This window comes from Phacochoerus africanus, chromosome 4 (genome assembly GCF_016906955.1).
Source record: "Phacochoerus africanus isolate WHEZ1 chromosome 4, ROS_Pafr_v1, whole genome shotgun sequence".
Lineage (NCBI taxonomy): Eukaryota > Metazoa > Chordata > Mammalia > Artiodactyla > Suidae > Phacochoerus > Phacochoerus africanus.
Window position 1 is genome coordinate 45,359,806 of NC_062547.1, and position 26,578 is coordinate 45,386,383.

Genomic DNA, 26,578 nt, shown 5'->3' on the forward strand with positions numbered 1-26,578 from the left:
TAGCTACTTGTCAATGTGTAACTTGGGGAATAGTCTCCTGAGTCTCAATATGCTTATCTGTAAAATGGGGTAGATATCACCAGGGTATGAGTAGAACCCTCATACGCAAATGCTTATACATTAGAAATTCTCTCTGAAAGGGAGTTTCTATGGTTGGCTGCCCTTCCACAGGTGATTCTAAAGACAAAAAAGAATGGATGAAGTGCTACCCTTCTTCTTCCCTAAATAAGAAATTAGAGAATTTTACCAAGGATGGCAGCTCTGGGCTAGAGCTGAAGAAATCCAGGGGAAATATAGGACATGAGTCATGGCCTCAGAGGGATAAACTGACATGAAATAACTGGAAAGAAATAAATGTCACTAGAAAAGTCAAACCCTGCATTCTGAGGTGTGGCCTCTAAGAAAAGGAGGACCCCAGGGGGCTGGAGCCATCGGGAAGGCTTCCTGAGGTTGCTGGGGTAGCAGCTGGCATGTCGAGCTGTGGCATCTCAGACTGGGTATCGAGGCTGGAAGAAACAGGTGGGGCTGGGGGCCCAAGATGAAGACAGGGTTGACCTGGGTGGGAGGTTAGGGGATCATCTAACACAATGCTCAGGTACCTGGTGGAATTTGCAAAGAACTAAAACCCGCCTGATCCACTCACTCCCACCTCTGCTAGGGAAATGTGAGGCTGAGTACAGCAGAGGTGGAACAGGAGAGAATTCTACAACCTCAGAGCTCAAAGGCCCTTGAAAATCCCCTCATTCAGTGTTTTCAAACACGTATAGTAGTAAAGTCCTTTCCCCCTGCTACAAAACTTTACATGGAGCAGCAATACACAAAAGATTGAGACGCATACAGGAGTTGAGGCCCAGGATCAAGGCTCTGCTCCAAGCCTCTGTTTCACAGATGCCAAGAAAGGAAGAAATTCACTGCAGGTACAACATCCGACAGGCAGGCGCTGGACATAGACTTTTGGAGGAGGACCAAAGACTTTCCCATGGTGCCCTTCTGCCTCCCAGGATGGACAGGTCCTGATGGAGATGGAGAAAGGCCCTCTAGTGGTTGGGATGGGTAAAGGGAGTGGAGAGCAGGCTGGTGGAGATGCTCCAAGGGCAACAAGGTAGGCTGAGAACTTATTCCTTTACCTTCCCTCCAAACGACCAACAGGTCCCAGGTGTGCTACAGGCCACACTGCACCCCCAGAACCTAAGCCGTGGCCTCCTGCCCTCCGTCTCCACACTTGTAGGTTCTGGGCCTGGTCCCCCCAAGGGCTCACCTGGTCCCGGGTATAAGGCGTATCTACTCTCTGCTTGTCACTGCAGGCCTCCAGGAGGATGCGGATGGCATTCAGCTGCAGGAGCATCTCACAGGCCATCGTGTCCAAGAAGGTGATGTTGGCAAGGGCCGCAGAGGCCAGCAGGAAGACTTCCCCAGATGAGGCCTCTTGGCACAGTTCTGTGTGGTGAGGAGGAAGAAACAGCTTCACTGCCAAGCACTTTCCTATCAGTTACCTCATTTGGTTCCCACAAGAGGTCTGGAAGGAAATTTGGGCAGGTGTTATAATTCTCACTTTACAGACAAAGAAAGTGGTTACTGGAGAGGGAAGTGTATCTGTCCACAGGGCTGGCATCTGAAACCTGATGTGTGAGTCCTAATCCCTGCTTCATCCAACAGGTATTTACTGAGTGAACACCATGAACCAGGCCCCTGCAGTCTTCTGATGGGCTGGAGAATTAAATAGACCAGGTCTTTGCCCTGTTAGCTTACATCTCCTAGTAGTGGGCAAGAAAGAGAAAGACAAATACCATATGATATCACTTATATCTGGAACCTAATATATGGCACAAATGAACCCTTCCACTGAAAGAAACTCATGGACTTGGAGAACAGACTTGTGGTTGCCAAGGGGGAGGGGGAGGGAGTGGGATGGACTGGGAGTCTGGGGTTAATAGATGCAAACTATTGCATGTGGAGTGCATAAGCAATGATATCCTGCTGTATTGCACAGGGAACTATATCCAGTCACTTGGAAGGCACTTGATGGAGGATAATGTGAGAAAAAGAATGTATGTTTCTATATATGATTGGGTCACTTTGCTGTACCGTAGGAATTGACAGAACACTGCAAATCAACTATAATGGAAAAAATAAAAATCATAAAATAAGAAAATAAAATAATAAAAAGTTAATATAGGAGTTTCCTTGTGGCTCAGCAGGTTAAGGATCTGGCATTGTCACTGCAGCAGCTCTGGTTATTGCAGTGGTGCAGGTTCAATCCCTGGCCTGGGAACTTCCACATGCTGAGGGTTTTACCAAAAAGAAAAAAAAAAGTAATATAAACAACTATGAATTCTAATACATGTGAGGAAGAAAATAAACTAGTACAAAAATGGAGAATAACTAGAGCCTCACTGGGTGCGTAAGGAAGGTCCCTAAGAAGATGACTTTACAGCTGAGAGCTTAGGGAGAAAATTAAGTAATGGTGAGAATGTCTGGGGGAAGAGCTTGTCCCAAGCCCAAAAAACAGCTTATACAAAGGCCCTGAGGCAGGAAAGAGCTCCTCATCCATGTGTGCCTCCAGTAACATATGCTAGAAACTGCGGCTGAATTCGCCTTGAGAAAGAGGCTGACGTTAAAATATAAAGACTCTACCTCTCCAGCTGCTATCAGCAAAGCATCAGGATTTCCTTTTAGTCCCAAGATAAGGGTCATCTGACTATAGAAAAGGCCTACACCAAGCCCCTGAATGTCAGGATCTCTCTCTGATCCTAGTGGCCAAAACCAATCCTTGTCACATTCCCCCACTTGTCATCTGTAATGTACCGAGGGTCTCTGAGGAGGAGAGGACCACCCCCCAACCCCTGCATCCCTCCCCCATCTAATACATTCTCCCATGGGCTCCATGTGACCCAGAAAGGATTCTGCCTCAGAGAAGGCATTAAAGGGTCAAAGGTGCTGCCCACCCATCCCAATACACCTGACTTCGGACCCTCAGCTCCAACCTGACCACTAATCAAGGTGCTTCCTGAGTCCTGGCCCCCTCCTACTGATGGCAGCGCTGTGGGAATACCTGAAGAGAAGCCACAATTCAAGAACATAGCCGCAAGACAGAAAGAAAGTTTCTGGGGCAGGATTGAGCTGTGTTCTCTCCTGATCTCTAGTTCTTGCTTCCAAAGAGTCTACATCCCGATTCTGATATTCAAAAGGGCCCCTCTTGGCACCTTCCAGTGAATACAGTTTCTGGTCCCTGCTTATAAGGAAAGAAGCATCAGAGATCTCATTGTGGCTCAGTGGTAACAAGGGATCCATGAGGACGCAGGTCTGATCCTTGGCCCTGCTCAGTGGGTTAGGGAGCCAGCATTGCCGTGAGCTTGCTATACAGATGGAAGACACGGCTTGGATCTGGCATTGCAGTGGCAGTGGCATAGGCAGCTCCAATTAGAACTTCCAAATGCTGCCAGTGTGGCCCTAAAAAGACAAAAAAGAAAAAGAAAAATTACATCAGTTGAACCCCCGCAGTAGGCCCTGCACAGGGCCATTAATTTCTGAGCCCCCTTGAGCAGAAAATAGTTGCCTCCCTTTAGACACCAAAGCTGAGACTCAGAGATGCCGGTGGTAGCAGCAGCTGCTACCACTGATCAGCTGCTTACTCTGTGCCACCGCCGTATCTTTTTTTTTTTTTTTTGGCTTTTTTTAGGGTCACACTGTGACCCTAAATGGAAGTTCCCAAGCTAGGGGTCAAATTGGAGCTGCAGCTGCCTGCATCTGACAGCTCAAAGCAATGTCAGATCCTTAACCCACTGAGCAAGGCCAGGAATCAAACCCACATCCTCATGGATACTAGCCGGGTTCATAACCCATTGAGCCACAATGGGAACTCCTACTGCTGTACTTTCTTTACCTCATCCAGTCATTCCACCCTCACGACAACCCCATTTTTTATCACAGCTTTATAGATGAAGGAGCTGAGGGTTCAAATGTTAAATGATTTTCCCAAAATTGTGAAACTGAGGAGCAATGGTAATCTGGGGGGCCTGGAATCAAATCCAAGTCTAACTTGACTGACTCCAAAGTTCCCATTCTTTCTCCATTCCAGGCTGCCTCCTCTCTCTAGGCCTCTTTACCTCATTCCCAGAGATGCTCCTACAGATATAATATCACTTCAATCAGGAAGGCAATGCCCACCTCTGGGCAGTGCTGCTCCCAAGCCCAGGTATGACCTCAAGCCCACGCAGGGCTGGGGCAGCAGATGAGCCAATGAATTAAGAACCCTATGATCCTCACTTTCCAAGCAGTGCTTTATCCTCTGATTTTTTTTTTTTTTTTTTTTTTTAGGGCTGTACCTTCAGCCTATGGAGGTTCCCAGGCTAGGGGTCCCATCGGAGCTATAGCTGCTGGCCTACACCCCAGCTCACAGCAACACCAGAGCCTTAACCCACTCAGCGAGGCCAGGGATCGAACCCGCAACCTCATGGTTCCTAGTCGATTCATTTCTGCTGTGCCACGACGGGAACTCCCTATCCTCTACTTTTTGAGGAACCACTAGGGCCAGCCAATCCCTACCAGGCCACCTCCTGAGGTCTAGGATTTGAGGTGAGACCACACAACTCACAGCCAACTTTGCTGCAAGGGTTCTTCTAGGTCTAAACAGCCACCCTCATCCTTACACAGTCACCACGGCTACCGCCACAGCAATTATTAACACACCCATCTAAGTGCCTTTTAATTTTGATGCACATTTATTTGAACTACAGTCTGAGTCACCTGGGATGTGTTAGGAAAATTAAATTGAGGATTCCAGTGACTCATTTATAAATGTTTCCAGGGAATGGCAAGAAATTGGAGGACTATTTCCCACCAAAGAACAGAGTTCTGGCTTCCTGCCCAGAAGATAGATCCCATCTGCTGACTCTCAGAGCAGATGCCAGGATGCATCTTCCTCAGGGTGAAAGAAACAGGCAGATTCTTCTTCTCCGGGGAGAAATCCAGCCCAGGCAAAGAAGTATGATTGGACATGTGCCAATCATGAAAGGTCGTTTGGAATATATATGTTTTTATGCATTATTTACTATTATTTATAAACTGGGAGATTTCCTATAAAACTTAGGACTTTTGCCTTTTTTATTTTTTAAATTGGGCTTTCCTACTTGGCAACACTGGACTAGAGTGTATCAGGGACATGCTTTTTTGTTTTGTTTGTTTTTCAGGGCCGCACCCACTGCATATGGAAGTTCCCAGGCTAGGCGTCGAATCAGAGCTACAGCCACCAGCCTACACCATACCCATAGCCATAGCCATGTGGAATCTGAGTTGCGTCTGCAACCTACACCACAGCTCACGGCAACACCAGATCCTTAACCCACTAAGCGAGGCCAGGGATGGAACCCTCATCCTCATGGAAACTAGTTGGATTGTTTCCTCTGTGCCACAAAGGGAACTCCCACGCATGCTTTGGAACTCAATACAAGACTCAACTCTCCTTATTTTCTCCTTCCATCTGGGCTCTTCCATGCTCTTATGTCTCCTGACGGAGCACCACACTCCTGGCAGAAGTGAATCTGAACACTGTTTTGTGGACTTGAGAAAGTTCCTCCACTCCTCTGGGCCTCGGTTTCTTCTCTTACAGAAAAGGCATTAAACTTTATGGTCTCTTGAGTTCCCTCCAGCCAAGACTTTCCACCACCGGCTTCTGTGTTTTCTCAACATGGAATAAATGTGCATGTTGACAAGTTGATTTCTCACAGCCTAGCCTGTGGGTGCCACAGCCCCAGGAACTAGAATCAGCCATAAAGTCAACTTTACAGACCCCCCCCCCTAAGTGCAAGTACTCACAGATCTGAAAATTCTAAAGCTAGAAGGAGCCTTGAGAGAAACAGGTCCCAACCCCTTGTTTCATACAGGAGGAAAATTGTAAAGTGAGCTTTGTAACAGGATGTGGCAAGTGAATAGCAGATGCTCACACAGTGTCTGCGACAGTGCTGCTGCTACTTGTTGAAGGAATGAATCCAAGACAAAAATCCAAGCCCCAGTGTCCTGACTCCAAGTTCACTGTCACAGGCTGTTCCTAAATTTGTGTTATTTCAGATATTCCCAATCCTGGTGTGGGTAACTCTAAGTGCCAACCTTACAATTTCTGAAAAAATCAATTTTCACTCAGTTTCAATAAGATATAGATATAGAGGCAGTGATAGAAGATAGGGCTTGAAGCAGAAGCACAGATCATTGCCAGCACTTATTTAAAAAAAAAAAAAAAAGGATGTGGTTTGCAAAACAAGCTTTCTGAGGACTGTTATCCAGGCAAGTCATTCTTTTTGTTTTGTTTTGTTTTGTTTTGTATTTTTGCCATTTCTTGGGCCGCTCCTGCAACATATGGAGGTTCCCAGGCTAGGGGTCTAATCAGAGCTGTAGCCGCTGGCCTATGCCACAGCCACAGCCACAGCCACGTGGGACCCGAGCTGCATCTACAACCTACACCACAGCTCACGGCAACGCCGGACCCTCAACCCACTGAGCAAGGCCAGGGATCGAACCCGCAACCTCATGGCTCCTAGTTGGATTTGTTAACCACTGAGCCACGACGGGAACTCTCTCCAGGCAAGTCATTCTACTTGGCGGTTTTGCAAAGGGAAACAGGAGGAAGAGAATATTCTAGATACTGGGCTGTGGTTCTCCTTCCAGGAGTGCACATGTCTGAACAGGGGACCCTACAAGAGTCAAAGTTCTCAGGGCCCCAGGAAGCGATGCCAGTGGCGGGGTTGCAGGCAGCAGGTAATGGTGAATGGCTGCTCTCTGAGAAGCCACTGGCCCCAGTCATTGCTGCCGCATTCACTGGGTAAAAATACTGAGATGTCAGGAACCAAGCTCATCACAGTCTCTCTGGCCAAGGAACCGAATCTCAACAGTGGAGGCCCCACTCTTCCCTGGGGCTTGTCCTCGTCCCTGTTCTGAAAGACCAATTAAGCCCAATCCAACCTCAATGCAAGGAGCTTCTCCGAGGGCTGCAAGCATTTTAATGGATGACAACAGAGCTCTTTAAAGCCTGACTCTGATGCTTTCATGGTGGGGTTTCAGCTAGAGTGATCTCTGTTCAGGAGACATGTGGGGAGCAGTAGGGGGGCAGGAGCCCCTCCTGTCCCTTCCTGAAAACAACTGTGACAAGGCCCCTCACCCAAAAATCCCCCTCCCTGCTGGCAACCCTGCCCCAGAGGACTCACTAACGAGGGCTGTCACGATCTCCTCCATGCTCTCCAGGAAGCTGCTGAGATGCTGGGTGAAGGGCAGGTGTGGGGAGGTGACCTGGGCTACCACGGCCGCAGCCTCAGCCCGCGTGGCCTCTGAGTGACTGTCGTCGGTCAGGATATCCGCCAAGCACAGAACGCCGTCCACCTGGAGACGGAGAAAAGGCGCAGCCTTGCGCATCATGGCAGTAATGAGACAGACTCAAGCCCCCTCCACAGCCCAGCCTGGATCCCCAGCGACTCTGGGGGCCTATCCTCCAGCTCCAAAGAGATCCGTGACTTCCCATGGGCTTCTTAGGTAGCAGACACCAGGGGCCAGGCCAAGGCATTCACCACAGGGCATTGCAGTGGAAAAAAAACAGTCACTCAGTCTCACATCCCTAAGCTCCCATCCCAGCTCCCTCTCTCTCACACTGGTTACTCAGCCTCTCTGAGCTTTGTTTCCTCATCCGCCAACAAGGTGTTAGGAATTAAAGAGCTGAGGCAGGTGAGGCTGGATCCAGAAGAGATGCTTAACAAGTGCTGCTCCCCTCCCCACTTCCTGGGTCAGGAGCAAGCTCAGCTCAACATCTTTCCTTCCCATCTTGTCCTCCACCGTCCCCCCACCTTGCCCCCAACAGAGAGAGGGGATTTCCTGGAGGCCCTGCTCTCTCAGCCCCACCAAAGAGAAACAAGCCTGGGCACAGTGGGACCTAAATGACAGATAAAGACTCCAGCTTCCCAGGTCTGCCCTAGCCAGACCTGCTCTTGGCATAACAGCTTCTGCTTATTGAGCACTTAATAGATGCCAGCACCAAAGTGCATGTGTTGTGACATCATTGATCCTTATAATAGCCTCTGAGGTCCGTGCTATTCTATACAGTATGTATGCTATTATATCATTCACCCTTAAAATAGCCTTCTGAGGTCAGTGTTATTATCTTCAATTTACAGATGAAGAAACTGAGACACAGAAAGGTTCATTGACTTACCCCAGAACACAGACTTCAAAAGTAGTTGGTTTGGGGGAGTTCCCAGTGTGGCTCAGTGGTTATGAACCCAACTAGTATCCATGAGGACACGGGTTTGATCCCTGGCCTCGCTCAGTGGGTTAAGGATCCGGCATTGCCGTGAGCTGTGGTGTAGGTCGCAGATGCGGCTCAGATCCCGTGTTGGCTATGGCTGTGGTGTAGGCCGGCAGCTACAGCTCTGATTCAACCCTTAGCCTGGGAACTTCCATATGCCACAGGTGCAGTCCCAAACACACACACACACACACAGATGTAGGCCGGCAGCTACAGCTCTGATTCAACCCTTAGCCTGGGAACTTCCATATGCCACAGGTGCAGTCCCAAACACACACACACACACACAGACACACACACACACACGTAGTTGGTTTGGGTCTAACGTCAAAGCCTGTGGTTTTGAAGAAGCATCGCACTGCCTTCTGCAACATGACACCTGAGCTCGGATCCCAGCCCCTAGCAAAGGGCTGAGCAGGGGAGACTTGTTCTGAGAAAAAGGGGCAGTAACTTGTCAAGATCAGCTCAGCACTGCTCCTGCAGCCCCTCAGATGCTCCAGGACACCCACCTGCCTGAGAACCTGCCACCAAGGGCCAGGGAGACCTTCCCTTGTTAGAGGTCAGGATGGGGAGGGATGAGGCCAGGTAAGAACCAGGGTGAGGTGAGGTGAGGTGAGTTGAGGTGAGAGGCCTGAGCCACTGCTCCCACACCTGCCGGGCCCAGGCTCCTAACCCTACCCCATTACTTCCTGCCACTCAGCTTTCAGAGCTCTCCAGAGGCTGCATCTGGTTTGACTAATTACCTTCACCAAGTCCCAGGCCTCCCTTAAATGCTCTTGGGAGCTGTAAGGTCCATTAGCTGTGAAAGCCCTTGGCAATCGCAGACGCAAAAGAGACAAATGTGGAAACAGGAGCCCAGGGAACTGTCCGCAATAAAACTTACCTGGATGTGCTTAAAAAATGAGAGCAAACAGCAGCCAGGCAGCCCCCGCAGGAGTTCCTGCAGGTGTTTGACTACCAGGCCCTTGGAGGGGCGCCTCAGCTGGGGATGGACTGGGGGATGGAGGATAGGGGGTGAGAGACCAGGTGGGGGCAAGATGCGGGGCGGGACGGGGGGAGCATTCTCTGGGCCTAGAAACAGGAAGCAGTCCTGTCACTGCCAACCTAAGGAACCTCTTAGGCCTGTCTGGTTCGAGCCCTCCTCCTTCCAGCACCACCCAGAGCTGTAGCTAAGGAGCTCCAGCATCCCCCATGTGGGGGGGAATGTCTCAGTCAATCCAGCTCCTTAATTTCATCTTGGGTGCAGATGGAGTTGCTTCCCCGACCCAGTTGGGAATATGCATCAGACCCAAAGCCAATATCCAACACCTGCTGAGGGACGGGCCAATCCAAAGGCACCAGAGAGGCCAAGGGGTTGATGGTCCCCGAGGGCCTGCACACCAGGCCTGCTCCCCAGCCCAGACTGCCACACTGCAAACCCGCTAGGCACAATCTCCCTGAGCGTGGGCTGAGTGCCAGGCCTCGCGCTGCAGCAGAGGGGCAGGGCAAGTGACTCGACCACAAATGACCGTCACACAACATGACTTCTGGTGAGGATGCCACTTCCTGGAAGCCACTCTGATTTAATGCCCACACCCCAGCTGGGCAAGAGGGCCCTCCTGGGACACCCAAGCATGAATGCTGCCATCACAGTATTTATCACACTGAATGGCCCTGTTTCTCCAAGTGGTGTCTGCAGACCAGCAGCACCAAATTCACTGAAAGCTCCCATCGTGGCGCAGTGGTTAACAAATCCGACTAGGAACCATGAAGTTGCAGGTTCGATCCCTGGCCTCGCTCAGCAGATTAAGGATCCAGCGTTGCTGTGAGCTGTGGTGTAGGTCACAGATGTAGCTCGGATCCCGTGTTGCTGTGGCTCTGGCGTAGGCTGTCAGCTACAGCTCTGATTGGACCCCTAGCCTGGGAACCTCCATATGCCATGGGTGCAGCCCTAGAAAAGACAAAAAGACAAAAAAAAAAAAAAATTCACTGAGAGTGTATTCCAAGCACATTCCTGGGCTCCACCCAGACTCTTCAACCGTACCGTCTGGGGAGGCCTAGAATCTGCTTTTTCACAAGGTCCACACCCACTTTATGCACCAGCAATTTGGAGAAGCGCCCCTGGGATGTGACACTCTGCACCTTCATCTGTCTGTGTGTCTCTGGCCACCATCCTCCACCTACCCCAGGAGCTCTGCAAGCCTGGGGACCACAGCCTCTGCACCTGTGGCTGCTCCAGGCCTCGCACGTAGTAGGCTTTCAGTAAAGAGGAATAAATGCAAGAAAGGAGAACTTGACTGAAGACTCGAGGATACACTTTAGACAAGTCAAAATAAAGGGCATTGCTGAAGGAGGGAATACTGTGAGCACAGACCACTATATATAAGTAGGGGCTGCTTCAAAGAAAAACTGTCTTGGGAACATGGATTCCACAGATGCCTGACTCCAGGAAAGTGATCCTGACCCCTGCCTGATGTGTCCTGTCAATGCAACTGCCAACTGTCTGGCTTTCCTGCTAATTTGTTTTAGCTGCTCCAGATCTCTTCTGACCATTATTAATTATGAAATATATCATCCCTTCAAAAAAAACAATATATAGGAGTTCCCACGTGGGGCATCTCGGGAATGCTGGGAGGCGGGTTTGATCCCCAGCCCAGCACAGTGAGTTAAGGATCTAGCACTGCTGCAGCTGTGGTTTAGGTTGCAACTGTGGCTCAGATCCAAGTCCTGGCCTGAGAACTCTATATGCTGTGGGGTAGCCAAAAGTGAAAAAAAAATAATATATATATATATATATATAGACAGCAAATTTACATGGTATCAAAAATAATAAAATGAACATCTGTATGTATATACGTACATCCAGAAATTCTAATACTAGGAATGAACATAAAATCAGGGAGCTCCTGTACACCATTCTTGATCTCGTACCTCTGCCTTTTTTCTGCTGGAGGAGCCTCTACCCTGAATTTTGTGCTTATTATTCCCTTGCTTTCTTGAAAGATGTATTGCACGTATACATTGTTTAGTTTTACAAGGTTTTGAACTTGACATAAATGGGATCATACTGGGTACAGCAATATGCTTTTTTTCCCCAGCCAGCATCAAGTTAGGGAAACTCTTCCCTGCTGTTACATGTGGCTGAGGGCCATTTATTTTCACTGCTGTGTGGTATTTCACTGTAGAAATCGGCTGTAATTCGTGTATGCATTCTCCCGCCGATGGACATTTGAGTCATTTCCCAGTTTTTGCTGTAATATCCTGCACTGCTATAAATATTCTTCTAAATGTTTTCTTGGGCGCACATGCTGGTTTCTCTTGGGGTCTCAGCCGAGGAGTGGAATTATGAGCTTAGAGGGTTTGCACACCTTCAGTGCTGCTGATGTTGCCAAACTGTTTTGCAAAACAGTTGTAGCAATTTAGATTCCCATCAGCAATGTAGAAACTCACTTAACACCATATTCTTGCCAACATGTGGTGCCGTAAAATTTTAAATTCTTGCCATTTTGATCAGCATGTAAATTTTTATTTTAATCGGCATGTCTCCACTCACTATAAGGACGCTAAGAGTGTTTTTGTATATTTCTGTTTTGCTTTGATTGGATATGGTTCTGGTTTCAATTTTTGCCATTTGAATTCCCTCTCCTATGAATTCCTGTTTATGAATTTTTTTCATTTTTCTACTTGGTGGATTGTCATGGGGGCCAATTTCTCAGGCCTTTGACTCTGATGTTACCAACCCGTCACTTAGCCTCCTGCCAGCAAGCTGCCCAGCAGCTAAAGCTGATCTCTGTATCCATCACCATCTCAGCAACTCCAACCCAGCCCAGCCCATGACAGGGGGAGGCCTCAAAGCACCCCCATTCCCACCCCACTGGTCTCTGGGCTTCCAATTGCCTAAACCAATTCCTGAACATCGGAACACCCAGAGGCTCAAGAGTCACACTTACCTTGTGCTGAATCATATCTCCGTATCTTACTAGCTGGACAATTTTTAGTATCTACGTTGAGACTTTATATATAAAATGAGAATAAAAATACTAACCCCAGAGTATAACAGGAATCTAGTATTAACTAAGAGAATGCATGTACAATGCCTGCCACATGGTGGCGCCATCATCCCACCTCATCCCCGTCTGCAGGTTGCAGTCATCTCTCCTAATCTTGGAGCTGGGAGTTTCTTTTTCTTTTCTTTCTTTTTTTTTTTTTTTTTTTTTGTCTTTTTAGGGCTGCACCCACAGCATATGGAGGTTCCCAGACTAGGGGTTGAATCAGAGCTGTAGCCACTGACCTGTGCAACAGCCACAGCAAGGCAAGATCGGAGCCCCACCTGCAACCTACACCACGGCTCACGGTGACTCTGGATCCTTAACCCACTGAGTGAGGCCAGGGATGGAACCTGCGTGCTCACGGATGCTAGTCAGATTCATTTCCGCTGAGCCACGATGGGAACTCTTCACTCTCCTCACTTCGGACCTGGCTTAGGTCTCCCACATAAGCTTCTCTCCAGGGCTACTTTTTGCAGGCTCCTCTGGGACCAAGACCCCTGAGATCCTCAGCCCTGTGGGTTGGGGCTCCCAAGTGCACCTACTTGTTTGAACAATCTCAGATCATGAGGTCCAGAACTAGAACGTTTTAAAAGATCAGTGATTCCGGTTTTCATTCTTGACCAGAAACACTGTAAGACGAATAATTACAATTCTCAGAAGGGAGCAGAGAGAAAAAGTACCATCACACATCTCTCATGTTCACCACACATTTACTCAGCACCTGCACTGTGATAGGTGCTCGACTATATCTGTCTGTACATGGTACAGAGAAGAATCGAGAATAAATAAGGGAGAGAGAAACAAAAAGACACATAGAGAAACACCCATAGAGAAAAAGAAAAGGAGAGGGAGGGAGAGAGAGAGAGAGAGAAACTTATACTTCAAAGGATTTAGAAACTTGACCAGTGCAAAGCCCAGGCTCTGTTTCTCCCTTATTTGGCATTTCTTTCTTTTTTTTTTTCTTTTTTGTCTTTTTAAGGCTGCACCCATGGCATATGGAGGTTCCCAGGCTAAGTGACAGATCAGAGCTGTCTGTAGCTGCTGCTCTATGCCACAGCCACAGTCACTCAGGATCTGAGCCTCGTCTGCAACCTACACCACAGCTCATGGCAACACTTTATTCTTAATCCACTGAGCGAGGCCAGGGATCTGTGTCCTCATGGATACTAGTCAGGTTCATTTCTACTGAGCCACGATGGGAACTCCCTTATTTGGCATTTCTGAATCACCTCCCCATGCCAAAAACTCTCTCCTTTGGGGTCTCCATGATACCCCACTTTAGGGCTCACCTCTTCCCAGCTAAATGCTTCTTAGCCCTAGGTTTTGCCATCAGCCCACTTTGTACCGCTTCAGTCCATAGCACCCAAACCCAAGCAATCTTAAAGGTTCACTATGCTGACCCCCAAACCCAGCCCTCCAGCCCCGACCTTCTTTCCCAAGATCTACGTGGACATCGCCAACCTGCCACTGAGTCTATGTCCAATTTCACCTCCCTGAAGATTCACAGGCATCAGACCCAGTTCACTTAGAGCTGAAGTGCTCATCTTCCCTGCCTTCCCCCCTTGTTCCCTCTCAGACCCAGGGGAGAAGTCACCCCCTCTGTGAGCACACACCTGCTTCCCCCCGCCACAGAGGGCCTCTGTCCTCCCAGCTGCCACAGCACCCTGACCACAACTAGAGCACTTATCTTGCCACACCATCCGCATCTGCTTCCATGCCCGTCTCTGCACTAGAGGTGAGCTGCTCAGAGCAGCTCCTGTACTGAACCCTCTCTGGTCTCCAGCACCCAGCTGAGGCCTGACACACAGCGGTTCACTTGTGAGGTGTGGCTGAGTGATGAGGAAACAGAGGCCCAGGAGGGGAAGAGCCTGCCCAGGCCATGCAGCGAGGTAACGCCAGGGCTGGGACTCCCATGCTGGTCTCTCCATCTGTGGACCTGTGCCCACTCTGTGCAGCCTTTGGGATGGGCAGGGAAGGGAGAAGCCGGTGAGAAGGCCAGGGCCTTGGGGGCTGCTCGGCTCAGCTCCTCTGGTGGGCCCGCGGGGTCACCCCGCCTGAGGCCAGCTTCCTCCAATGCGGGTCCCATTTCTGGAACGTTTCCATCCCCAAACACCCGCTTCCCATCCTCAGTCCCAAAGTCACTGATGCCAAGAAAACCATCTCATCAAAATACCTTCCCATCCCTAACGAAATGGCTGCTGGAAGCACTTAGAGGTGATTAGCTTTTACGCAGAGTGGGATGCTCCTGGGTCTGAGGACAAGCTTTCCTCGTGGAAGGGCATTCAAGCGGTGGTGAGGATGGTCTGGCCCGGTCACTACCTGGGCTTCGGGACGGATGCACCTGGAATCTGGATGCAGAGGGAACGGTGGACTCTGAGATTCTCCCCAGGGTGTGGGAGAAGGGACGTGGAAGCCACACAGTGGAGGAACCCATGTGTACCATAACCATTGCATTAGACGTATGAACGATGTCTCTCCTACTGAATTTCGGAAAAGCATCAGTGGTGACTTTCAGGTGAATATCTAAGGGATACAGGCAGCATACCAAAGCCCATCATATATCCTTGGTGCTGGCCTGTTATTTATTTATTTTTTTCCTTTTTCCGGCCGCACCTACAGCATATGGAAATTCCCAGGCTAGGGGCTCAAATCAGAGCTGCAGCTGCTGACCAATGCCATGGCCACAGCCATGCCGGATCCTTAACCCACTGAGTGAGGCCAGGATCGAACCCATGTCCTCGCAGACACTATGTCGGGTAATTAACCCACTGAGCCACAACAGGAACTCCAGGCCGACTATTTTCTAATGCCTTTCCACCTGTTTAGTTTGTAGGGAAAGGCAGAGGAGCGGGCTGCTGGAAGAGGTACACAGAATCAGGCGAATGCAGTGATAACTCAGCTGCAGGGGCGGCGTGACCCAAAGAGCCCTCAAATCTCCTCTCTCACCTTTCTGTCCCCTTGGATACCAAAAGCCTGCAGGAAAAAAAAAAAAAAAAATCAAAGACAAGGAGCTGTTGGAAACCTGCTGATGGACAGAACCGTGTGTGCTGGGTTACAGGCAAAGGGGAGATTCGGTCACAGTCAGAGCGGGAAGCAAGGGTCGTGGGAGGGAAGCAGAGACAAGTGGGGACCAAGGAACAGGGCAAAGCATTGAGTGGAATAAATGAACCCACGGGCCGGAAGCAGGATCTGAGTGCGGAATATAAACTAGATCAGGGCACCTTCAGGACAAAGTCTGTGAACAAGGCAAGGGCTAGAGGCTTCCTCTATAAAATGATATGATTAATGATGGGCGGTAGAGCTGAGAGCCCAATAAAAGCTACAGAAAGTGAAACAGGCCTTCAGCAGCCGTAAACATTATCTTCCTCCCAAACAAACATACCCAGACCCCACGCGACCTCTTTTGCTTTTTCCAACAAGAAATCTTTGATTACACAGACGTGGATCCCGCACTGCTGGGGCTGTGGTGCAGGCCGGAAGCTGGAGCTCTGATTCGACCCCTAGCCTGAGAACCTCCATATGCCACGGGTGTGGCCCTCGAAAGACAAAAGACAAAGGAAAAAAAAAAGCAAAAAACAAAAACCCAGTCCCCAAATAGACAAATACAAATATGGATCTGTAGTAGGGAATGGAACAATAGATGAAAGGAATGATAGAACCAGTTTGGCAGCCAAGACAGTGACAAAGAAAGAGGTGAGTTATTGATGTGAAAAGAAATCAAGAATTAGGAGTTCCGGAGTTCCCGTCGTGGCGCAGTGGTTAACGAATCCGACTAGGAACCATGAGGTTGCGGGTTCGGTCCCTGCCCTTGCTCAGTGGGTTAATGATCCGGCGTTGCCTTGAGCTGTGGTGTAGGTTGCAGACGTGGCTCGGATCCCGCGTTGCTGTGGCTCTGGCGTAGGCCGGTGGCTACAGCTCCGATTCAACCCCTAGCCTGGGAACCTCCATGTGCCTCGGGAGCGGCCCAAGAAATAGCAACAACAACAACAATAACAACAACAACAAAAAAAAAAAGAAAAAAAAAAAGAATTAGGAGTTCCCCTTGTGGCTCAGCAGTATCGAACCCGACTAGCATCCATGAGGATGAGGGGTCCATCCCTGGCCCCGCTCAGTGGTTCAGGATCTGGCATTGTCGTGAACTGTGGCATAGGTAGCAGTCACAGCTGGGATCTGAGTCAACCCCTAGACTAGGAACCTCCATATGCAACGGGCACAGCCCTTAAAAAAAAAAAAAAAAAAAGGAGTTCCCGTCTTGGCTCAGTGGTTAATGAATCCGACTAGGAGCCATGAGGTTTTGGGTTCGATCCCTGGCCTTGCTCAGTGGGTTAAGGATCTGGCGTTGCCATGAGCTGTGGTGTAGGTCGCAGACGTGGCTCGGATCCCGCGTTGCTGTGGCTCTGGCGTAGGCCAGTGGCTACAGCTCCCATTAGACCCCTAGCCTGGAAACCTCCATATGCCGTGGGAGTGGCTCTAGAAAAAGTAAAAAGGCAAAAAGCCAAAAAAAAAAAAAGAAAAAGAAAAGGAAAAGAAAAATCAGGAATTAAATCACTCAGGAATATAAATAGAGAGGAGTAATTTCCCCACCAAGCAGGTGGTTTTCCTTAAAGCAGATTGTCAAAAAGATGCTCTAGAGGCATTTGGTGTTGGAAGGAGTGGAGTTTGTGAGAAGGTATCAAAAAATCACTAAGAAAAAGTTCATTTTCCTTTAAGTTAGGGTTACTATGCATGTGGTGAAGTGAAATTACCAAGTTTTCAGCAAAGCAGTACTGGCACAGCTGGGATCTGAATCGTACCAAAATGTTTCTAGATCAGTGGTCATTTGCCTGGTTCTCAGATGATTAGAATCATATGGGGAAGTTTTAAAATACTAATGCCTGAGCTTCACCATCAGACATTCTGATTGCACTCATCCAGGGTAGAGTCTTGGCATCAATATTTGTAAAGACTCCTCAATTAACTCCCATAGAGATCCTGTGTTAGACACCACTCTTTCTGGAGGCGGCTGCGGCACAGTGGAAATTGCATAAACTTAGGAGAGTTAAGAATAACCTGGGTTCACAACTCAGCTGTACTACCTGCTGACTTGGTGAGATGAGCTCATTACTCATCTTCTCTAAGCCTCAGTATTCTCATCCTTAAAATGATAATCCCACGCTTAATGAAACGGTGAATGAAATATTGACAGCATTCCCCCCCGAAATCAGTAACAAGATAGAGATAGCCATTATAGCCACTCCTATTTAAAATTTTTCATGGCTGAGTGGTTAACAAACCCGACTAGTATCCATGAGGACATGGGTTGGATCCCTGGCCTCGCTCAGTGAGTTAAGGATCCGGCATTGCCATGAGCTGTGGTATAGGTCTCAGTTGTGGCTGGATCCTGCATTGCTGTGGCTGTGGCGTAGGCCAGCAGCTGCAGCTCTGATCTGACCCCTAGCCTGAGAACCTCCACATGCCGAGGGAGCGGCCCAAAAATGGCAAAAAAAAAAAAACAAACACAAAAACCAAACAAACAAAAGACTAACTGAACAGAAAAATAGTCCAGAAACAGTCTCATAACTCATCACTTTACCTTTGACAGAGGTGCCACTTTAATTCAGTGGTGAAAAGACAGTCTTTTTGATAAATGTTGTTGGATCAATTGGATATCATATGGAAAATGAAACTTGCACACTAAAAAAAATAATAATAATTTGAAATAGATCATTTGCCTAAATGTGAAAGGTAAAATTTAGGTTCTCCTGGAAGAACATATAAAGATTATCTTCATGATTTGGGGGGAAACAAGACTCAAATGGAGACAAGAAGCACTAACTACAAAAGAAAAGATCACTAAATTGGATGTTATCTAAGTTAATTTCTATCCATCAGAAAACATGGTTAAGCAGACTTCCCATCATAGCACAGAGGAAATAAATCCAACTAGGAACCATGAGGTTTCGAGTTCGATTCCTGGCCTCTCTCAGTGGGTTAAGGATCTGGCATTGCCCTGAGCTGTGTGCAGGTCACAGATGCAGCTCAGATCTGGCATTGCTGTGGTGTAGGCGTGGAAGCTATAGCTCTGATTTGACGCCTAGCCTGGGAACCTCCATTGCTGCAGGTGCAGCCCTAAAAAAACAAACAAACAAACAAAAAAAGACACGTTTAAGATAATGAAAAGGCAAACACAGGCTCATTGGCTGAGACTAGATTTTCTCCATACATATAACTGACAAAGGGTTTGTATGTAGTCTATATATTTCTAAAGCTTATATACATCAATAAGAAAAACACAAACAAATGTATATATGTGTGACTGGGTCACCTTGCTGTACAGTAGAAATTGACCGAACACTATAAACCAACTATAATGGAAAAACATAAAAATCATTAATTTAAAAAGAAAAGAGACAACTCCTATTTTTTAAATGGGCAAAGGTCTCAGACATTTCACAGAAGATCCCCAAACGGTCAATAAAGATAGGGAAAAGTGGCCCCAAATTATCACTTGTCAGGAAGATGAAAATTAAAACCACCATGAGAGGTCACTGCATGCCCAAGCAGACCTCAAGCAGGGCCTGCACGCGCAGCCACCATGAGGCTTCAAACTAATTATCTGTATTTTTAAAGGAGCCTATGGGGAGAATGAAACACTCCTTTGGAAACAGTGTGTTCATTATCCATGGGTCTTTCCATCGCCCCTCCCTCTTCCACCCTGTACGTCTCTCCCTCTTTCTCATCGCTCTCCTCTCTCCCTGTCTCTGCCTGTGTGTGTGAGCAGCAGACTCACACCTTGCTATCAGAGGGGTGTGTGGGTGGGTGCATAGGCCCACCGGCTCTGTGCTGTGAAGGCTGGCCTGTTCTGTGCTCCCGGTGCCAGGCTCTCCCTGCTCAAAGTCTACCCCCAAAGCTGCACATCCTACCCTCTTTCTCTCCTTTCCATCTCCCCTTCCTGCCACAGGAACTTCTCGTTTCCCTGTGGGCCTCCAAACCAGCACCTGTTCCACTCCAGAAGCCACGGGGAAGCCAGCGCTGCCAGTGCAGGCCCCACCTCTGCACCTCACCCAGTGCCTGAGCCATCCTGGCTTCTCTGCAGTGTAGCGGCCCTTCTCCTGGGCACAAGCCTCATGTTTACCTCGTGGCTTCTTATTTATATTCTGCTCTCACTCGATTACCTGGGGTGCAGCCAACAAACACACTTTTACCATTGTTTCACCCTGCTGCTTATTGCCCCTCGCCCCACCACACACACACACACACACACTCACACGAGTCCTCAACCACAGGCCTCTATTTATGAATTCGCAGGGAGAGAAAGGTGCCCGGCTCTCTTCTGACAACATACATGGACCCTGGAGTAGAGGCACCAGAATTCCCAGCCCAGCCAGCTCAACACCTGCCAACGGGCGTTCATCACATTCGTTTCCCCAAATCACTTCCTCTGGCACCTAATACCCACAGAACAGCTACCCCGCCCACCAAACAAGAAAACGGAGGCTTATAGGGATGAGGAAACTTCTTTGTGGTTCTCCAGCAGACCAGCAGCTAAGGAGGAGCTGGGCCCAGGTTCTCTCCACTATTGCCCAACCTGGGGACAAGGCCTTTGCAGGGACCTAAGAACTTGGGCTCAGAGCCCAGGAGGGAAAGCTGGAACAAATTACTAGGGCTCAGGAGTTCCCATCATGGCGCAGTGGTTAACGAATCTGACTAGGAACCATGAGGTTGCGGGTTCGATCCCTGGCCTTGCTCAGTGGGTTGACAATGTGGCGTTGCTGTGAGCTCTGGTGTGGATTGCAGATGCGGCTCGGATCCCGCGTTGCTGTGGCTGTGGAGTAGGCCGGCGGCTGCAGCTCCTATTCGTCCCCTAGCCTGGGAACCTCCATATGCCGCGGGAGCGGCCCAAGAAATGGCAAAAAGACAAAAAAAAAAAATTACTAGGGCTTGATGGTACAGAGGAGGCTCGGGGCAAATTCCATATAAAGATTTTTAGCTATTCCATCCTGGCCAAGGGACCCAGCCATGCCTTCACCCCTGACTCCCACCCCACACCCGGGCTTGCAGCTGCTCACAGGCTGCATCTGAGTGAAGTCAGATGGCCTGCCTCTGGCCTCCACCTGCTGCTAACAGTGGGAACGTGGGTGTGCAGGCCACTTCACCTCTCTGGGCCTCTGTCCTGCTATCAGCAATGGGGAAGGATACACCAGAACTCTTCTGGCCGTATTTGTTCAGTCACCCAGCAAATGTGGTTCATCTGTATGTACAAGCCACTTCCCTGATGGGCCAAGGGGTGGGCGAGACCGGGTCTGCCGGTCTGGGAGCTTAGACGCAGCTGCTCTGAGGTCAGGAGCACAGATCATGCCCCTGGAGGCAAACCAAGTACAGACTGAGCATCACGAGGAAGGAAGGCAGTCTGGAAGGCCATCCAGAGATGGGTACTTAGCAGCGTCAGCAAGTGCAGCTGAAACGCTTGCTGGGACAGTGGCACAGCCCAGCCTGGGCAGGTACTCCAGGGCAAGGAAGCCCCAAGGTCGGCTGAGTGTAGGAATCTGGTAAGAAGAGGAAAATAACTTACACTTATGGTGCATTGATTCATTTCATCCTCAAAACCTGCAAGGCAGAGATTATCACTGCACTTATGATGGGACAGGGACTCGGAGGGGTGCAAGGTCAACACACAGTGAGTAAGTGGTGACATTAAACCCAGGTCTGTGTATCAGAAGGGCAGTGTGCTGGAGGCAGCTTGTGCAGAGGGCACCTCCAGTGCCAGACTGGTATAGATTTTGTCCAGTGAGAACTGCTGGGACTTAGGAAGGGTTCTGCTCCAGGAAAGCTGGGGCCAGGCACCGCGGAAACCTGGAAGTTGGAGCCATGTTAGATTACAAAATATATTCACGGCCTCCTCCTGGAGGAAGCTGGCTTAGTAGAAAAAAGACTCTGCTGCCTTGAATTTGCAAATTGGGACACACTCTGGCCCTGACCCCTGACTGGGGCAGAGCAGAGCAGAGCAGATTTTCCACCTCCCAAGGCAGCATGGCAGGCCTGCAGCTGCAGCCATTGTCCACCAGAGAGCGCTGTTGCCCAGCACATGGGGCTGAGGCCAGGCTGAGCTGAGCCTTCTGTTCACTGCTGCACTTGAGGCTGAAGCTGCTGGGAAACGGAGGGCGGAGCGGGGGATGGGCCATGCCTTCTCCAAACAGGTTTGGAATGAGGCATGGCCTGAGAGCCACCCCATGGTGGCCTTCCTTCAGTCTGGACAATACTGCTTGATATCTCTAAGTGAATCTTGCCGGGAGAGGCGGGGGAGCAGGGCAGTGTGCCTAAAACTCTGTTCTCTCTGCATATCCTGACCTCCTTCGAGTTCCCCCAAAGCAGATGGAAGGGGTTGGGAGCCTTGGCATGTGGGGAAGGGAATACGTCACACTCCCTCTAGAAATCCCCTTTGCAGAGCTAGGGACAGCGATGGTATCAATTCCCACTCCCGTCTGTCCACTGTCCAAGGAGAGGGGGCTGACCTGACACCCTGCTCAGTGCCCCCCAGCCAGGGCAGTTGAAGGCTGGTGCCTCGGGGGCGGGAGAGTGGGAGCAGGGAGTAGGGAGCTAAGGCTAAGCGGGTTGAGCCTCAGAGAGAGGTGAGAAGACGTCTGGTTCTCCATTCTGAGGCATTTTGTCTCTCCGTCTCTCTAGGAGCCACTCCTCAGGAAAGAAAGAGCTTCAGATCAAACGAAGCGAAGAAGTCTTGCCTGGCATCCACAGCTCCTCTCTCCCCACTCAGCCTCACTGACATATTAGAACTGACTCCATGAAGATAAAGTAGCTCCCTTGCCTGGGATCTGCACCTGACCGCCCCTTTCAGCCAGTGGGGTGGGAGCCATAGCAAACAACCTATAAGCAAAAAATCAGGATTCTCAGCCTCATGCTCTTCCTCTGCCAGTGTCTCTATGCCTTCCAGCCTCAACTTCCCCTTCTGTAAAATGGGCATGACCATCTCTCTCTGCTTTCCTTGCAAAATGATTGTATGAATCAAATGAGCAAAAGGATGAATTTTTTTTTTTTTTTTTTTAGATTTCTGACCATCTCCAACCCACAGGGAGCCCACAGTGGAGAAAAACTCCTATGTGAATAGCAGCTGGAGAGATAAAGCCTCCCTATCATCCCCTTGCCTCTGCTCTCTCCTGCCCAGGGTCTCTGGGTTCAGGCCTGCCTGTCTGCAGCTCAGCCCTTGGATGTCAGGGCATCTCGATCCCAGGAAGCTGCCCCAGGGAACAGGGGTGGGGGTGAGGGAGCTGCATGGAGACAGGCAGCAGTTCCCCATCCCTTGCTGCTGATGATTTTCTTCTCAGACTTGAAGTTGAGCCCTCCTCCCCTCCCTCTGCTCATCTTTAATTTCTCCATCGATTTTCATTAAACTCTCCTCTTGGCTCTCCTACAGGATGTACTCCTTATTTGAAAAAATGAAATAAGTTCGGGGAGGGGGGAGGAATAAAGAGAAACTCTTTGAAGGCAAGACTGTCTCTAGTCTCCAGGCTGTGCAATGTAATGCAATGCAATGGCCATGCAATTACTAGAACAGTCTCGGAGGTGGTCTGAGGCTCTCTGAGCACTGGACTCAGAACATCCTTATGGCCCTAGAATATTGGTTCCTGCCCCACATCCCCAGCCCCTCACCTGGACCACAGTCTTCAGTCCAGCTTTGGTCCCCAGCCCCCTCTAACCCTACCCTGGCCGATGGCCCTGTCCAACCACGAGTGCCTTCCATTAGCCACTCAGAACACCTGTAACTCTGCTAGGGCTGTCACAAAATCCGAGGACTCAGGGAGTTCCCATCGTGGCTCAGTGGTTATTGAAACCGACTAGGAACCATGAGGTTGTGGGTTCGATCCCTGGCCTTGCTCAGTGGGTTAAGGATCCGGCGTTGCCGTGAGCTGTGGTGTAGGTTGCGGACTCGGCTCAGATCCCGCGTTGCTGTGGCTCTGGTGTAGGCCAGTGGCTACAGCTCCGATTGGAACCCCTAGCCTGGGAACCTCCATATGCCTCGGGAGTGGCCCAAGAAATAGCTAAAAGACATTAAAAAAAAAAATTCCAGGACTCAGGCTTTCTGGGAGTCCTGCAGGGTTTTCCCCAAATCAAGCTGAAAAGGTGAAGACAGATGGGCCAGGGAGGAGGGAAGGGAAGCAGAGTCCAGGTGGGTTCTTCCTCTAGGCAGACCACACCCACCTCTGCATCACGTCAGGGCAGCCGCGTGGAGGAGGGGTCGGCATGTTTTATAGAGAGGGAACAGAGGTTCAAGGAGGAGTCTCTTGCTCCCTAGCCCCCTGCCAGCTCCCCACCCCCCAAGCTGGCAGTCCTCCCTGTTAATGATGCCAATCCACCATCCCAGCTCTAGCCCTCCAGGAAGGCTACCCTGACCTGTCCAGGTGGGCTGGGTCACCTGGCCAACAGGCAGAGTTGAGTCCCTCTGCTGTCACTGGGCTCTGTGGGTCTGAGGCCCTGGTTCCCTCTTTGGCCATCATTGTCTCCATCCCATCATCTCTGAACCGGGTTCAGAGAACACATCCTCCTCCTCTTGGGTTTGAATCCACATCATGAGCTGAGGGAACACAATCTCCAAGTCTCAGTTGCCTCACCTATAAAATGGACACATTGTGGGGACTCATAGGGCTCTAGCCCCACCAGCTTCCCCATAGTGTGCACTGGGAAGCGTCTTTGACCACAAGAGCCCCTCCTGCTGGCCTGCCAGCCAGTGCTCCCTTCTCCACCAGACCGTCATCTTCCTGTTGAAGACTGGGGCTCCCCAAACCCCGGCGACTGGCATTGCATCTTCCGCAATCATAAAAGCTACCATTTATTCAGTGCCTGGTGTGTGCCAGGCACCACACCACTGCACATCTATTCATCTCTGACAGCCTGGGAGGAAGACTTCATCGTGCCCATTTGATTGACAAAGAAAACACATCTCCACAAAGTTAAGTAACTTGCCCGGGGAAACAGGTCCAAGTTCATAGGGGGAAAAGCTTAGATTCCCATCCAGAAGGCCCTGACCTTTAAAGGCCACGGTTTCCCACTGCGCTGGGCTACATCACAACAAGTGTGTGATGAGAAAGTGAATTAGCAGTGGGCTGAGATGGCAGGAGGTGGACTGAGTGAGCAAGGAAGCAAGCGAGTTAAAAGTGAACAACTGGGGGATGGAGAAAGAAGCAGCAGGTGACTCAGTGAATCTACGGCCACGAGCTAAGCCCGACAGATCTCAGGCATCACAACAGCAGGGCCGAGGATGGATGAGGGTATCTGGGGACCTGATTAGACCCACAGTCTGTCAGGTCTCTGTGCAATTTAATGAACCACTTTAAGGTCGGAAGGAAGTAGGGGGAGCCACATGACAGAGATGCATTTCACCCAATCCAGAGCATTCTCATGGCCAATTAATTATGGGAGCCCCGGGGAGGAGGCCAGGCCAGTACATCAGGGGACTGCTGTGACTTTGACATTATCTAAGGAGGGCACAGAGTGTGCCTGATGAGTGCTCAGCTGGCAGAGCCCCAGGCACCTGCTCCCCACCCTGGCTCCCCCTTGCCTGCTATGCTATGGCTTCTACAATCCAGCCTGTCCCGACTTCACCTTCCTCCCTAAACATGGACAAGAGCCAACCTCACAGGAGCATCTGAGGCCAGCACTCAACAGCCAGATCACAGAGGGCAGAGGGTGTGGGCAGGACCTGACGGCAGGGGGCGGGGCGGGGGTGTGTGTGTGCGTGGAGTAGGTGACTCAGTCCCTCCTGGGTGTCTCTAGAACTTCTCATAACTTTGGAAGCTGCATGATGTGGAGGAAAAGAGCATGGACCTTGGCCTCACAATATTGGAGTCAACTCCTGGTTCCGCACAATAGTTTGCAGCCCAGGCTGCCTCTGGCACAGCAGAGCTGAGATTAAATGACTGCCAGGCCATTTATTTAGCTGTGTGCTCTTGAGCAAGTTGCTTTACTTCTCTGAGTCTCCTTTCCTTCTATAAATGATGTGATGATAATGGCAACAATGGATTAATGATTAAGTGACACCATGAAAGGAGGAGTTTAGCAACATGCTTGCCCAATTTGCTTGACATTTAATAGCCAATAAATGTTGGCTATTATCCTTTTCATCACTGTCACGATGACCTTATTACCTGATGGAACTGGGGTCAACAAGCATTTTCTGTAGAGGGCCATGAGTAAGCATTTTTGATTTTGTGGGCCTCACGGTCTCTTGCAATTATTCAGTTATGCTTTTGGAGAGAGAAGCCAGGCATAGACAACACCCAAACAAAGGAGCCTGGCAATATTCCATTAAAAACACTATGGGTCAAAATTTTGAATTTCACATCATTACCATGTGACACAAAATGTTGTTCTTCTGATATTTTTTACAACCATTTAAAAATGGAATTTTTTTTTTTCTTTTTAGGGCCACACCTGTGGCACATGGAGGGGCTAGGGGTCAAATCAGAGCTGCAGCTGCCAGTCTACACCACAGCCACAGAAATGCAGGATCTTTAATCCACGGAACAAGGCTAGGGATAGAACCTGCATCCTCATGGATGCTAGTCAGATTCATTAACTGCTGAGCCATGACGGGAACTCCAGAAAAAAAAGTTATTAACTCATGGGCCATACATGCCAAAACAGACAGCAGGCTGAATTTGACCCACAGGCTGTAACTTGCCACCTCCTGATCCAGAAACTAAGCTCAAAGAGGATAAGGAGTTTTGTCTGTTAGGATTATGCTCCTAGCACACAAAGCAGTGCCTGGCAAACAGCAGACACTTGGTAAGTGTTTGCTGAATGAAAGAATCACAAGCCGTGTGATTCTGTGCAGATGTCACTTCACCTCTCTGGGCTTCTGACCACACGGGGGCTCCCTTCCAGCAAGTCTCCCTCCTGCTCACTGCCTGGCACAGAGTTGTTTTAGGAGTGTCTGTGTCTGGAAAGTAATCTGACCTGGAGGAGGGGAAAGCCCAGAGACAGTGACCTTCTCCTGCACCAGAAGTGGGTGGGTAGAATTAGGACATTGGCCAGAAACAGCAAGGTGGTCCGGGTTTAGCTGCAGGGAATTTTTTTTTTTTTTTTTTTTTTGGTGCTCTAAACCAGCCAGGCATTGAGACAGACTGGATGTTAGACTCAGGCAGACAGGCTCCAAATCCTGGCTCCAAGGCTTACTGTGATTCTAGGCAAGTCACTTACACTGGCTAAGACTCAGTTCCTTCCCTGTCTTTAAGTTGGAGATAGGAGTCGTGCTCACCTCATGAGGTTCTGGTGG

General features: G+C 49.6%; 1 protein-coding gene across 1 annotated transcript in view; it reads right to left on the reverse strand.

Annotated features, from left to right (window-relative positions):
- Positions 1 to 26,578, reverse strand: part of INSC (INSC spindle orientation adaptor protein) — a 168,075-nt gene that overhangs the window by 45,028 nt on the left and 96,469 nt on the right. Inside the window, exons 8-9 of the mRNA XM_047776215.1 lie at positions 7,197 to 7,368; positions 1,259 to 1,437 (exon numbers count right to left, since the gene is read on the reverse strand). Of these exons, the coding sequence (XP_047632171.1) occupies positions 1,259 to 1,437; positions 7,197 to 7,368 (351 nt within the window). The remainder of the gene's footprint in view (positions 1 to 1,258; positions 1,438 to 7,196; positions 7,369 to 26,578) is intronic.